The sequence below is a fragment of the Henckelia pumila genome, chromosome 3, assembly GCF_033568475.1.
Source record: "Henckelia pumila isolate YLH828 chromosome 3, ASM3356847v2, whole genome shotgun sequence".
Classification (NCBI taxonomy): domain Eukaryota; kingdom Viridiplantae; phylum Streptophyta; class Magnoliopsida; order Lamiales; family Gesneriaceae; genus Henckelia; species Henckelia pumila.
The window spans coordinates 38266161-38281181 of record NC_133122.1 but is presented as its reverse complement, the minus strand read 5'-3'; the positions used below and the strand labels follow the sequence as shown (position 1 = coordinate 38281181).

At 34.7% G+C, this 15021-nt stretch overlaps 2 protein-coding genes and 1 non-coding gene across 4 annotated transcripts; 1 reads left to right on the top strand and 2 right to left on the bottom strand.

Annotated features, from left to right (window-relative positions):
* Window positions 1-610: 610 nt before the first annotated feature.
* Window positions 611-827, bottom strand: LOC140893692 (small nucleolar RNA U3). The gene has a single exon (XR_012153285.1). It is a non-coding gene; the product is annotated as a small nucleolar RNA U3 (small nucleolar RNA).
* Window positions 828-1073: 246 nt separating this feature from the next.
* On the top strand, window positions 1074-3413 carry LOC140892095 (pentatricopeptide repeat-containing protein At4g19191, mitochondrial-like; the record flags this gene model as incomplete). Its single annotated transcript, XM_073300843.1, has 1 exon — window positions 1074-3413. A coding segment is annotated over one exon (2223 nt), but the record flags the coding sequence as incomplete, so codon positions are not given.
* Window positions 3414-4723: 1310 nt separating this feature from the next.
* On the bottom strand, window positions 4724-9779 carry LOC140887967 (L-galactono-1,4-lactone dehydrogenase, mitochondrial-like). Of its 2 annotated transcripts, none has more exons than XM_073295617.1 (6): window positions 9101-9779; window positions 8322-8572; window positions 6898-7077; window positions 6221-6635; window positions 5670-5810; window positions 4724-5336 (listed from the first exon to the last, which is right to left on the bottom strand). In XM_073295617.1, exons 1-6 carry the CDS (start codon window positions 9737-9739, stop codon window positions 5175-5177), a joined length of 1788 nt encoding a protein of 595 aa, XP_073151718.1. In that variant the 5' UTR covers window positions 9740-9779; the 3' UTR covers window positions 4724-5174. The 2 variants fall into 2 exon arrangements, with proteins under 2 accessions (XP_073151718.1, XP_073151717.1); XM_073295616.1 differs by having other exon boundaries at window positions 4725-5336; window positions 6892-7077.
* Window positions 9780-15021: the final 5242 nt, after the last annotated feature.

Sequence of the window (15021 nt, the reverse complement as noted above, 5' to 3'; positions counted from 1 at the left end):
CAAGAGAGGAGGCCCCAAGTGCCCTTAAATATAATTATTTATATATATATATATAATATGTTATTACTCTTGCATATCATCATTTTATATTTTATAATAGTTATGTAATGAATCCCATCTGTTTAATCTGATCAATATGCATGTTTTTTTTTTTTTTGATCTTCTACTCTATGTTTTTAAGAGCCAGACGATCGAGATCTCCAAGGTTTTGTTTTGGAAAGCGAAGCATTATTATTTTAAGTTTAACCGGAAAATACATTAATTTTATATATAGCCGCAAATAACATACAAGATAATGTAAATTGACTTCTCCGATCAAATTGATTCTCAGTGACGCGAGAAATTAGGAATTAATAATTTCTTTGTTGGTGACATGTAACTCGCATAAGGTTCTAAATTTGAGAAGCAAAGGATTTTATGCGATTATTTCTAGTATGGAATAAGGCAATCATTTATTTTGGTATCTTATTGAACAAAAAAAGTGATACTGTTCCTCCATTGATAAAAAATTTCGATTTTTGGGGAAGTAACATTCTTTCAATTCAAATTCAAAAGAAAAAAAAATAAAAAAGACTGAAATATTAAATGAAAAGAGTGGGAAAAAAATTGGAGTCTGTCAGACAGCTGCGTGACCATCCCAGCCGGTCTGAACCAACTGGAAACGATCCTCTACTGAACCAGTGGACTCGAGTCGAGCCACGGTGCTGTCAATCACGCTCTGGTCGCGCAGCCACATTTCATCCACCAGACTTGGTTTCCTGTCTCCTTAGATATCAAGGACACAGAGGTACGAGCCTATAGAACAGATCCTGTTCAAGTAAGGTCGTGACCTTTGTGCACGGTGCGCGATATTAAATACTCTTTAATTTTAGTTTTAAGTTGCGATGTGGGACAAAAGCTAGTCTTGTTTGGCTGTTTGGACTTTGGAGTTCCTTGGTTCTATTAAAGATTGGCCCATATTTCTTGAAATTGAACAGTTTTTGATTCTGAATGTCGATGATTTTTATCGGATTTTGGTGATTGATTTCATCGACCAGACAAGACAAGGGGAAAGCTTAATATTGCTCTAAATCTTCAACATTCCTTCTCTCCCTTTCAATGGATTTAATTCTTTTTATCGCCTTCTCAATCAGTTCTTGTCCTCGAATCATGCCTACGCGGCGACCCACAAGTCGTTTTCGCTTTTATTCAAGTCCAATCACTTGAAGATTCATAGATTTTGTGATTTTGCACACCTTTATTATTCTTCTTGTTCTGCCGTTGGGGCTCTGGATTCTTGCAGGAGCCTTCTATGTCTGCGAAAAATCCATGCTTCTGTTGTGGTCTCCAATGGGCATCAACTGCTTTCTGCAGTTGCTTCGAAGTTGATATCTTTGTACACGCAATTTAATGATTTTGGTAGTTCTGTGTCACTGATTAAGTCTCTGAGAGAAGCAGACACTTTTTTATGGAATTCTCTGATGCAAGATTATGTGAATTCAGGGTTCGTTGAATCAGCTTTTCTTGTTTTTAAGTTAATGAGAAGCAGGGGTGTTCCTTGTGATGGTTTCACCTTTCCAATATTGATTAAAACTGTTCTATCACTTGATGAAAGTGGTGTCCGGACAGTGGAAATGATTCATTGTGTGGGGGTGCGAATGGGATTTGAATCAGATGTGTATTTCTGCAATACGTTGATTGATGCCCATGTGAAGATTGGATGTTTTATGAAAGCATTGAAGCTGTTCGACGAAATGCCATACAGGGATTTGGTTTCTTGGACTTCGGTTATTTCAGGGTATGCCTGTGAAGGAAATGTGGTCGGGGCTGTTGCGTTGTTTAATGAAATGGTAAAAGAGGTGGAGCCGAACGTGGTCACAATGATAGTGATGATGCAAACTTGTTCTGATGTGGTTTTAGGTAGTCAATTTCATGGTTATGTGGTCAAAAGTGGATTCTTGATGGATCGCTCCTTGAAAAATTCAATCTTGAAAATGTATGCCGATTTTGATTGTCTGTATGATTCTGAAATTCTTTTCAAAGATACACTTAAAAGGGATGTGGTTTCTTGGAACATAATGATTTCTTTGTATTCTTCAAGAGGAGAGACTCTGAGAATGGCAGATTGCTTTGCTACAATGCGGGGCGAAGTTGAACCAAGCATTGAAACATTAACAACTTTAATTTCAGGGCTTGCACAATGTGGAAATCTTTGTCTAGGTGGACAATTACATTGTCTTGCTTATAAATATGGATTTTTGGATCATATTCTTAGTAGTAGTTTGTTGGACCTGTATGCGAAATCTGCAGATTTTGAAACCTTAACTGGATTATTCAGAGATGTCTCTCACAGAAACTTCAATACTTGGGGAACAATGGTATCGGTTTTGACCGAAAATGGTTATTGTAACGAAGCTATAGATCTATTCCGGCAAATGGTAGTTGCAGGTATTCAGCCCATGACAGAAAATTTGAGAAGCCTTATGGTTGCGTGTATGCACATGGGCACTCTAAGGCTAGGCAAAGTCGTTCACGGTTACTGTTTAAGACATTCTTACCTCGACTGTAACGAAGATTCTTTGCCCCTCGAGACTTCTATTCTTAACATGTATGTCAAGTGTGGAAACATTTCTTCAGCAAGAATTTTGTTTGATAGAATGCGTGCAAAAGATCTTGTAACATGGTCATCAATGATAGAGGGCTGTGGGATGCATGGATTAGGACATATATCATTGGAACTTTTCCATCAGATGAAGGATGAGGGCATCGAACCAAATCGTGTAACTTTCTTGGGTTTATTGTCAGCTTGTAGCCACTCGGGCCTCTTGCTTGAAAGTTGTGAAATCTTGATTTCCATGAACAGGGCATACATGATCGAGCCTGATTTAGATCATTATACTTGCCTCGTGGATTTATTAGGTCGATCCGGTAAGATTAAAGAGGCTTTGTCCATTATTCTGAAGCTTCGTATTTTACCAGATAGTAGAATATGGGCAGCACTTCTTGCTGCTGCTAGAGTTCATGAAGATCAAAAAGTTTCTGAATACGCCAGTGACAAGATTTTCGAGTTGGAAAATCAAAATGCTGGCTATTACACGCTCTTATGTAACGTACGCGCCCGTGTGGGAAGATGGGATGAGGTTGAAGAAGTTAGGAATGCCATGAAAGACAAGAATTTGATGAAGCATCCAGGTTGGAGTTGGTTACAAGTGGAAGAAACATTTCATGGCTTTGTTTCAGGAGATAAACGGCATAGTCGATCGGATGAAATATATAGAATGATTGAATGTTTGTATAGAAATTCAATAGAAGCTTGATACAGGTAGAGATTCTCTTTTTGAACTTTACCCATAGGATCTTTGAGTGTCAATCTTGATACAAAAGTTGTAATCATCGGCAACGTTAAAATTATCTGCAGAAATAACAAAATGAGAAAGGAAAACAAATATGTATTCTAATGCTTAACCTTTATTCTTTTTATTTTAAAAAAAAAAACCTTTATTCTTTTTATTTATTTAATTTTTTTTGTTAAAACCATGTTGATAGGCTTAATATGGGCCACATACAAAGTAAATATTTATATAATAAAAATTGATTTATTAATTCATTGTTTAAATTGATTTTATAAATACTTATATAAGTTAACAAACCATGCAAAGTTTTTTACATATGAGCTGATTCTGTAACAAGATCATTAGTCTCGTGTCAAAACGTGTCAAAAATTACTTCACGATACCGTTTGGTATATTTGATACATGTAAGATGATACATTATTTTTTTATTTAATTGATGTTTGTCTCATTTTTTATTTATCTCAGTTTTTTCGATTGGTTCGTGATGACACTATATTTAAGTTATATTAGACATATTTCTCTACCTACATGACGAGCAAATGAAGTATGATAAATTGTACAATTATACATTTTGACAATTATGAGTGATGTAGGTTTTTCAAATATATTTAAGATATTATAAAATAGTAAACAAAATACTCGTTCAAATTAAAAACATATCAAACAAAATATTTTTCATCTTTAAACATTGATCGTTCATATTTTATCTCTATTTTATCAAACTTACTACTCATTTCTTATTTATTCTCATGCATAGCAACTAACGATAGTCAAAAAATATAATTTATTATTTCAAATATATATATATATATATATATATATATATATATATATATATATATATATATAGAGTTCTTTTATTGTGCCCAACTCTATATACCCAACTCCATGCCCACCATGTACAATATGTGATAAGTCAACTCATCAATTGTGTTGGTCAACTCACATATTGTACATGGTGGGCATGGAGTTGGGCATATGAGTTGGGCACCATAAAAGAACTCTATATATATATATATATATATATATATATAATTTATTACACACGGGAAGATTCTATAATTTTATCTCATATATAGCAACAAACTATAGCCAAAAAAAAATTTTAATTTACTAGACACGGGGAGCTTCTATAATATCTGATTTCTTCAAATAAATATTAATAACAATATGGTGTACCAAAAGATAATATATTATATCACACCGCAAGTATGTCATAGATTTGTTATACTCCTATATTTGACATATGAAACTAAATCAACATTGATATTTTCATATATTTTAATCTTGCACAATATTGTCTGCTTTGATTAATAATTTGATATTTATTTTGTTATTTTTACAAATACTATCGCCTTTCACAGTCATACCCAAAATATAAATAACAAGCTTTTATGAACTCCATAGTAAATAGAGAGAACCACAATCAAGAATAAAATGGTTGAGGTACACATCTTATTGATAGTTCTACATCTTTAGTGACCATATGAGCAACACCACAGGGAAAACAGCAAAATCTAGGAGTACTTACCACTTGCACAACTAGCGGATATATGCGACAAGAAATGAATCCTAATTTTAAGATGACTGAGCCCTTTAATCCGGTCCATGTAACGTTTATTTAGGCAGCTAGAGAAAATGAGGAAATGCATCTCAGGTACACCAATTCGTGGGTATGAGATGATTAATGTCGCATCCTCGTTCTAACAGTGTAACGAGCATACCAACATTAATTTATATGCCTGCTTTTCCAATAATCTCTCTAAAGGGAAAACCATGTGATCAATCTTTGGCCAAGAAAAACCAGAAGTATGGAATCGACGAAGAGATGATTAGTCCTCATCACAAGGCCATCTCTGTCACAGGAAACAATTTCTCCAGCATGTTGTTTGAAAGGATACGGTTGGGATCAAGCTCTCTTCTTGCTTTATTGTATGCATCAACGGGGTATTTCTTCCTTAGCCTTGCCTGCATTGCTGCAAGCTCATCTTTGTCTTTCGGTACCTGCAACCAAGTAAGTCGAGAATAAGAAACTGAGAGCTTCTTGTTGTAACAAATAATATGACTGATGATGTCGGTACAACTCAAAATTTTGGATGGTAAAGATGCACAAGCACCATATCTCAATCATCATGCCCACAGACAACAACACGAGATAATAGGATGGTTGGACTGATTACTGCAGAGTCCCACAAAGATTACGAGAGTTCTTTTAGAAATAATAGCACCGGCTGGGCATTGGATTTCAATAATAGTTCGAATAAATTTCAAACCAGATTTGACACTCAAAGATTTTAGTTTTAGCTTAAGTTTGTGCGTGTGTGTTGAGTGGTGTACCTCAATCTTAGCCCAATGCTCATAGGCAGAGTACTTTTCCCACAGAGTTGCCTGAGTCAGTTTCCTGTAGTGGAAAAATTCTTCAGTGATTTCTTTCCTCTGACGGGCATCCGTTGTCGGAAGATACATAATTATACCAACCTGTTTTACAGAGTTTAAATTAAACAAGAATCTTAAATTAAAATAGTGCGATAATCAAGAAAGAACAAGGAAATTCATAAGAACATTTTATAAAGGAAAACACCTTATCTAATTTTAGATTGAATTAAAATTCTGCAAGGTTGCACCACATAATGCAATTGGATATTAAGCTAAATATTATAGTCACGGATTAAATTGTGCAAGACAGCTTAATAACCTTTTCTGTTTTGAGATTTTAGATCGATGAATGGGCACACCCAAGTTGCAAATATTAAACTTTTCACCTCTTCAAAAGATATCATATCCTTCAGCGAGCACTTGAAACATAAATATTAAAGCTTTCATGCAGAAATAGAAAGAAAGCATTTCGAGCCAGAAAGTGAGCAGACATGAATATGATTGAGAGGTACCCATGAGAATATGCCGTCCTCTGATGAGCTATAAGCTGGACTCATGAGGCTTTTGCTGCCTGCCGTCCATCTTTGCTCAATCGGTGCAGGGGCGGGTATATTTTCACTCTCAATAAGCTGCAGCAATTGTTCTATGTATTCCAGATCTCTCATGTTTGGCTTTTTAAGGGTTCCAACAGGAAAACAGATTTCAGAAACCCACTGTTGGCCACCACAATCAAAGCCTAGAATTTCGTCACTCCATCCTACTCTATACCCCTCTGACTTCGTCCAATATTCAGCCTCTGCTTGATTGATCTTCATCACATGTTCTTTATTGAATGGATCCAAGGAAAGTAGCTTATCTCTCAGTTCAGTAAATGAAAGCTCATTGATGTCCACATCATTTTCCTCAGGATTATTGGCAATAATTTTTCTGTAAGAAACAAAATAGCAAAGAGTATGGTAGCAAGAAATGATCAGCATTTTCACCTTTATCTTTCATATTTTTGTCCTATATGTGCCAGAAATATAAGAATGGGGAAGGCGCAGAAAAAATGGAAGATATGAAATTACACTTGTTTCCTATGTTGGTTTCGTGAATTTAAAAGATTGACTAACAGAATGCAATGCAAGTATGAGAGGTAAAGATTTAAAAAAAAAAAAAAAAGTACAAAAGGTAAAGAGTTTACGAGTACTTCTTCAGCGACTCACGATAGAGATCTCTCACATGCTGTACTGCTTCTTCCTGAGTATACCTAGGTTTATGCTTTGGTGGACCTTTCCATTTTGAAAGAGGGTTACATGTTACAACCACAACAGTTTCGGTATATGGAATATACAAGAACTTGACGTGTTTGTTTTCCGAAAGAAGTTTTCTGCAAAAAGAAAATTTGTCAAACTATAATGTTCAAAAAAATCCAGAATTCATGCATTTTCCAGTTACACAACTAAATTTCTGTAGCATTAATTCCAGCGAACAAATTGAGCAATGATTACATAATATCTGTAGTTTAGGACGTCTATTAACCAAACTGTCAGATAAAGTACAAATTAGCCTCAGAATTGGTCAGAAGAGAATGGAGAAAAGTCATTCCATTGCAATGACATCCACTTCTGGTAAGTGATGATACATTGTGGTGAGGCCCAGTAAAAATATACAACGTGTTCATGCACAGTTGCCATCACCAGGCATCAACTACTTATCACTGAGATTTTAAACATTAATATTATCGCATAGTTCAGGATTGAATTTTTTTAAAAGCTAAAAGATTTAAAAAAAAAACACACACACAAACAAAACTACACTTTCGATTTTCAAAAAGCATTGGAAAATTATGGATTAAATTTGGATATACTAAGACAATGATTCATAATTTGACCTAAAATATTTGGTATCTAACGAATTCAGGGTGTTAGTTAGATGGCATGAATACAAATTTATTGTGTTCAATTTTAAACCAGCACTTTTAATTAAAACAAAGTACATACATTATTCAATATCACATGGGGTTATATGAGCATCGAACTTGGTGTCATTAGTTCCTCTCGGATATGATGAAATTGCATTGGAAAATCAAAGACATCAGAAATTTTGATAAAATTTTGAAAATTTCTGAAGTTTCAAGATTTCAAGGATATTACTAAACGTTGGTGGAATTTTGTGTATAATTAAATTGGAATTTGCATTTTGTTTCGCTGGTCAAGAAATCCAAACTATATGTTGAAATATTGGTGATCAAAGAGAAATTTAAAAACATGCTGATAGATCTGCTATAATGAAGACATTGCAAAGAGATTAACCATCAGAAAATAAATGTATGGTCTTTAAACTTCATCTCCAACTAACTCCTACAAATTACATTCAAGGAAGACCATTTCCAATGCTCGCACACAAGTATCTGTCCATAAAAGCTGAAGTGCCTGAATTTTCATATATTGCAGCAGAATCCAGGACATGGTTAAACACTGGATTACATGATGGAAAACTTCGTCTAACATCAATAATATTTAAAAATGCAATTATTCAAGGAATGGATAAGTGAAATAAATATTTTTAACTAAAGAGTTGATAGGTTGTAGGAATAGATATATGCATAGCCAAGTTGGGTAAAGGAATTACTTGTGGTTTCTTTTTATGTCCTTCATATTTGATACGTAGGTGTGCTCAAGAAGCTCCTGCCTCTCCACACATTGCAGCGTGACTTCAGCAACCACACCAAGCCCTCCTAAACCACAACGAACAAGATAAAAGAGTTCTGGATCTTTCTCTTTTGAAACCTCGATTGTACCCTTGCCAGGAGTAACCAGTTTCATGCTAACAACCTGCTCGTCAATGGGGGGCAGTGTAGCACCTGTTCCATGTGCGCCGACCTGAAGATTAGAATTTCACATCATGCAGAGACCTAGAAAGTTTGGAAGTAACACAAAGCAACGTCATCAGACATGAGCATTTGCAAAAGACATGCGCCAAGAATCCATGAAAAGATAAAGGATCTTACAAAGTGATACATTTTCAAATCACTAATTCCAACTTTCCCGTCTTTATCCAGACAAGAATGGATTAAGAGTGTGGTCTTTAAATGACAAGGAACTAAGACAAGCAAAACCAGCAAACAAATAACCCTGAGAAAGCATTAATATGTAAATGAATAAAGATATTTTTCTTCACCTGAATTTTGGATTAAAATAGAAGAACCCAACAAGCATCATAATGACAATACGAAAGCTGAGCTACAACCTTTTGTGCAACTACATTCTAAACATTAAAAAATCATAAATAAATAATCCACAAAAATGTTTTTGAAAGAAGTCCAATGAAGAATTAGCAAACAACATTGCCAACAAAGTAATAACATTTACTACAGGAAATTTGAGCAGAGGGAATTCAAAACAATCAACCTGAACAATCCCACCAATCTGCTGCTCCCTGATCGACGCAAAATTCTGCAACGTAAGCCCATGTTCTTTAATTCCATCCACAAGCTGCTGAACTCTTATTCCAGCCTGCACTCTAACCCTCCTGGTTTTCTTATCCACATCCAAAACACCATCCATCAAAGCTAAGTTCACCATCCCAGCACGCGTTAACCCAATCCCATTTGGCGAAAGACCCGATCCAACAGGCCGAATCTTCTTCTTTTTCTCATTGAAATCTTTTACTATTGATTCGAGCTCTGCCAATGACTCGGGCTGGAGAAAAGTGTGCGTCTGGACCTCGTGTGTCCCACTCCAGTTGGATACAGTGTGGAGGTCAGGGGGAAGGGGAGCGTAGCGGAAGAGTTGGGCTTTCTTGTGCTTGGAGTTTTCGGGGAACGGGAAAGAGTAGTAGGTGGCGGCGCCGCACCCGATAAGGAGGATGGTGTAGCCGATGTATTTGCGTAGCTCGGAATCAGAGGTGGAGGATGTTGGTGTTGGGACAGAGCAAAATGGGCGAGGGCGAGGAGCTAATGGGTGAGCAGCGGCAGAGGGAGATTGAATGGGGCGGTGGTGGATACGGCGGAGGGAGCGGCGGAGCGAATCGGCTCGGAGCCGAAGCATTTTATGAATGTTACCGAGTTTGTAATGAGGTGTCGAGTTGAACTTGAATGTGAGTGGAAACGTTTAGAAATGATGAAACTGCAATTTCCTTCTTTTTTTCATTTTTTTTTTCATTTTTTATTTTTATTCTGATGTTCAAAATATATAATCATTATATCATCCATCGTTTATTATTTTACTAACAATTATAGCTAATGGTAATAGTGCAACTCAAATCAATTAAATTGTATAACAACTCAATCTTCACATTTATAAAATTGGTAGACTCAAAAAAGATAATTATAACATCTCAACAATTATGCTTTTTACATACATATAATCAAATGTGACATCTTTAATTTATTTCGGTTCAATGAGAGTCGCTTTAATTTATCCAATGTGAGAGTTCACGTAACATGAAAATGAAGAGAAAATAAAGATTAATTCTATAATTCAAAATTAAAGATTCATGGGTTTTTACTTTTTAAAATCAAAATGAGCTTACAATCAATTTTTTTTTAGAGAAATAAACTTTCAATAGAAACTAAGAGCAATGATAATTGTGTTTTATTTGCATATTTTGATGTCGTTTTACTATGTTTTGCGTGCATTCATATGTCAATGTTTATGTTTTTATTTAAGTTTTGTAACTTTTGTTCATGTTTCATGCATCATGTCTACATAACATTCTCGGGTTTTGGTGTAGTAAATGTCAATTTAAAGAAAAGATGGATCAGAAAGGATCTCGATCGAGCTGCATGTTTTCACCTATCAAGCGAGAGAGAAGTGAAGTGAAGTGCGAGACAGATGATAAACCGCTCGAGCGATACTCTTTGGCCGATCGAGCGAAGGGCAGAAGAGCGCGACAGAAGTTCGAGAAACTTTTAATTAAAAAGGAAACTTGTTTGAAAATGACTCTAACCTTAATTAATATATTTATCTCGATTTTTAGGGATTTGGTAATCAGTTTTGGACGGCTGAACACAGAAATACTCTTGGCGGCTAGTTTTTTCTTCTTATTTTCTTAGATTTACATTTTATTTTCTTGTTGGATTTTGTTGAGAAAATTCATGAGTATTTGTGGCTAAGTTTTAATTCTTGGTAGAGAAAGGCAAACCCTTTGAAGTTTATTTATCTTGTGAGATTCGGATTCTCATTGTTTGATTTTTATTTGAGTATCAAAAGTTGTTTGAGATCTATCATATGTTTGTATGTTTAATTGTTGGCTTGATCATCTAATAATTTTTTCATACAATCTACAGCTAAATTAGATATCAAATCTGTAATTGTTTGATCCCTCTAATTTGTGAAGCAACTATGATTAATGATTTCCGCTTGTGAATTTATTAATTTGTAGGAACAATGATTGAATAGATTAAACATAACTGCTTGTGTTTGTATTGTCTGGATTCGTCAATTTCACTAGTTTGAATGCTACCTTGGATTTAAATCTTAGTCGTTTGTATTTTGGTTAATTCATTCGTAGGGGTTAATTTAGAACGCTCGTGTCTAATTAACTAAGATTAAAGTGGGATAGAAATTTAATTTTCAATGATGAATATTCAATGAGGATTAATTATTTTTAGAGAATCGATGACCGAGTGAATAACTTCAAGGGCGTAGTCGACCTATACCAAGACTTATTTTTAATTGATTACTTCGTTATAATTTGAATCCTACATACTAGTTGATAAAAATTTATTTTGATTTGTTTTTAATTATTAGTAGTTAATTTCAAAATCTAAATCCCCCTTTTCATTTACTTTCAATATTTTTAAGAATACGATAAATTTCACTTTTCTCTTGAGAGCGATTTCTACTCTTGCTACTGTATTTTATTTATCTGAGTTGAGTCGGGTAATTTGGGAGCGATACGACTAAGCGCTACCAAGCAACAATCTAGTTTTACAATATCAGCAAGTCAATTAGGAATACAATCATTAATCCATTCAAAAGGAAAATAAGAAGACGAACTCGTTGAGCCAACAGACGAGTTAGCCGAGCGACTCATGTGCTTGATGTAAACAAACTCAGAAAAAGCAAGTAACGATCGCATTTTCATAGCAACTGCACCTTTTCTGACCCAGAATCTCACTAAATTTTCGATCAATCATATTGGGATATTTGTCATACAACGCATAAAACTTAATATACGAATCAATATAAGCAGGGAGTGGGTATCGAAGAAAAATATTAAAATGTTGCATAAGATTAAACCGGAATCAATTATAAGATTCATTTGGATAAAATCTATACATATATTTATTTAGTCGTTTTTCAGAATTTTTATTAACCATTTCACAAAAACTTTTACGGGACGATCTAACGGGTTAATTTTATGAGATGCATCTTATATTCGACACAACCCATGAAAAATATCATTTTTTGTGCCAACAATAATATTAATTTTTCATGTAAATATAAACCGAATTAATATATCTCACGATATATATATGTAAAATCGTCTCACAATATATCTACCTTATTGTTTCATATTAAAAACAGACAATCCACCAAAAGACAACTCACAAATGGTCACATTATAAAGCATTAAAATTATCAACCACCAATCAAATATAAAATCATTTGAAAATAACTAACATAGTTTTGTATTTTTTAAAAAAGCACCTAATGCTTCCATGGTTTAAGTTATAATACCAAAAGCTATTGTTCAAAACAAATAAGACTATAATTTTATATTTGTTTGTAGCTAAATAAAATTGTGTTTTTTATGTGCAATAAATTTTCTTTCTGAGATAATGTTGATGTGCAATAATTGTTTTTATGCATACTGATATATTTAAAATATTTGAGTTGTATTTATATTATCATTTACAACTTTTGATAAAACGAAAATTGCTCGGTCCTACAGATAACAATTGAAGTGTTACATTTGAGTTGTTGCATGATTAAAAAAATGTGTGTTGCATTATTATTACAAGCTATAATTTTTGACGAATCATAATTAATGTTCAATCCTACAATGTTTTTAAATAAAAAAAATCTCAATGAATGCTCTCCAACTTTGAATTTTTATCATTGCAATTTGCAATATCTCTTACAGCTATACATAATTTTTTTGTTCCGATTATACCGTTAAGACTTAAGAACCGACCTGTTAACATTTTCGAAGACCAAAATCTATCCGAACCTATATTTAATATTTATAAATGTTATAATTTTTAACAAAACATATATATTAACAAAATTTCAAATTTGAAATAACAAAATTAAATTAATTTGGACATGCATAAAATATGAACAAAATCAAGCATATATATATATATATCAACAAGTAAAATTCATTTTGACAAACGAATTATTGATAAAATGTCAAATAGATACAATAGACAATTGAAAATGATTTATGTTGGGATCGGTTCAGAGGGTAGAGGGGGGGTGAATACACTCTGAAACTTTTCTTCTTTCTTTTCAAAATGATCAAGTGAAGTTTAGTTCACTTAATCTGTTTTCTCAACTTCTAAAACGGTTTGAACAACTTAAATAGTGCGAAAATAGTTCAGAGGTTTTAGTGATGCAAAGTTTATAACACAATGTATGAGCAATATGTAAGATAAATAGCAGTAAAGACTGAGGCACGATTTATGGAAGTTCGAATGCTTAATCCTTCTACGTCTCCCCTTCTTCCACTTAGGAAGGAATTCACTAGAAGACTTTGGTTATTACAACGTCTTGCAATACACCCACTTCAGACTTAGGACTTATCCAATGCCTAATCCGAAACTCCTAGATTTACACAGATAAGATTCTCAGTTCTTATCAGACTGGTGAAAGCTTTCAGAGTAGCTTCAAGTCTCTTCAATAATGAGTACAGTCCGGTTGAGCTTCTCAAACTGCAGAGCGGTCGAGAGGCTTGGAAACCCTAGGATGATCCTTGAAGATCAGATATGTAAACTGTAGGCGAGGGTTTATTTGAGCAGCAAGTGAATGATCTTGTAAGTGTGCTCAAGTATTTCTTCAGTATATCAGATGAGGACTTCTGATAGTATTCAAGTGATTGAGTTGATTGAGATTTTTCGAGTTGCTTATCTTCTCTACTTCTTGAGCAATCTTTCCTTTATATAGATCAATCATCAACGTCTTTATTTTGAATGTTCTGATGCTGCATTGAATGCACATTTAATGCTTCATAAATGCGTTGATGATTTTGTATGAAGATCGTACACTTCTTTAGATGCAGACAACTTCCAGAGTCCAAAACTGGTATAAACGGTCGAATGCTTTATCTGTAGCCATTCTGCGTTTTTGCCATTTTAGTGCAACCTGTTGTCTCGATGCAAGAGTCAACAGATCTTCTGATACGCCGGTTCTGCTTTTAATAAAAGATCTTGCAAAGAACGTCTTGTCTCAAGTATGTGTCTTGAGATATCTTGATAAGCAGTTGACTTTCTTCCGGTAGAGAAATTTATCCTCTGCTGGTTTGAATAACCAGTCGATAGGCTTGTGACTGCAACCGGTCGAGAGACAAAGGCGGTTGACAAGCTTCCGATAGATAACTTGAAGGGTTTAGACGGTTGCGGTAGGAGTTGTAGTAGATTCCTGAAGTACAAAAGATTGGTAGCACATTCCTATACAATGAGTTGTTGTTTGTTATCACCAAAATGTCGGATTCAACAATTTCCCCCTTTTTGGTGATGACAAAACTTAAGTGCTCCAAGAACAATATGAAAGCATTAAAATGAACTTCATTGAGAGAATGAATTTCATTAATTACAATAAGCATTCTTATTACACCTACTGAAGAAAAACAAAATGAGATGCAGCTGCGATAAGTAAAGAAGAGACAAGTTGTTCATCTTTTGAACCAACTGGCTCCTCCTGACCTATCGCCTTCTCTTCTTCTTCTGTCGGCTTCTTCCTCACGTCTTCTTGCTTCTGCTGCTCTTCGTTGCTCTTCTTCCCCCTTTTTGGCATCACCTTGGTTGAGTCGAAGGATGATCTCAGTGATTTGAGTGCCAAGGCAGGCTTGCATAGTATCAATTTTTGCATCTAGTTGAGCAAGTAGAGTAGCTTGCATAGTGTCCATCCGATCATTCAACTGCCTATGAAGGCGGTTTTCGGATCTGATAACTTGTTCGGAGACGGTAGAGAGCATTTTGATTTGAGTGCGATGATGGGCAGTGATCTCTTTGGACAGATGAGCAAGGTCTCGAGACACGGTCTCAAAATACCGAATCATCGTCTGGCGTGAATTGTCAACCGATAAGGATGAGTTTGTGATGTCTTGTGAGAAGGATCGAACTGTTTGCATGAGCTCATGAAGCCTATTTATCAAAGTGTGA

What these genes read in the sequence shown, in the direction of transcription:
- LOC140887967 (XM_073295616.1), bottom strand. Translation starts at nt 9,739, where the DNA reads ATGCTTCGGCTCCGAGCCGATTCGCTCCGCCGCTCCCTCCGCCGTATC. An exon ending in AGATTGGTGGGATTGTTCAG is followed by an intron (nt 8,573 to 9,100) that starts GTTGATTGTTTT and finishes TCTAATCTTCAG; the next exon opens with GTCGGCGCACATGGAACAGG. An exon ending in AGGACGGCATATTCTCATGG is followed by an intron (nt 5,811 to 6,220) that starts GTACCTCTCAAT and finishes TCTGTAAAACAG; the next exon opens with GTTGGTATAATTATGTATCT.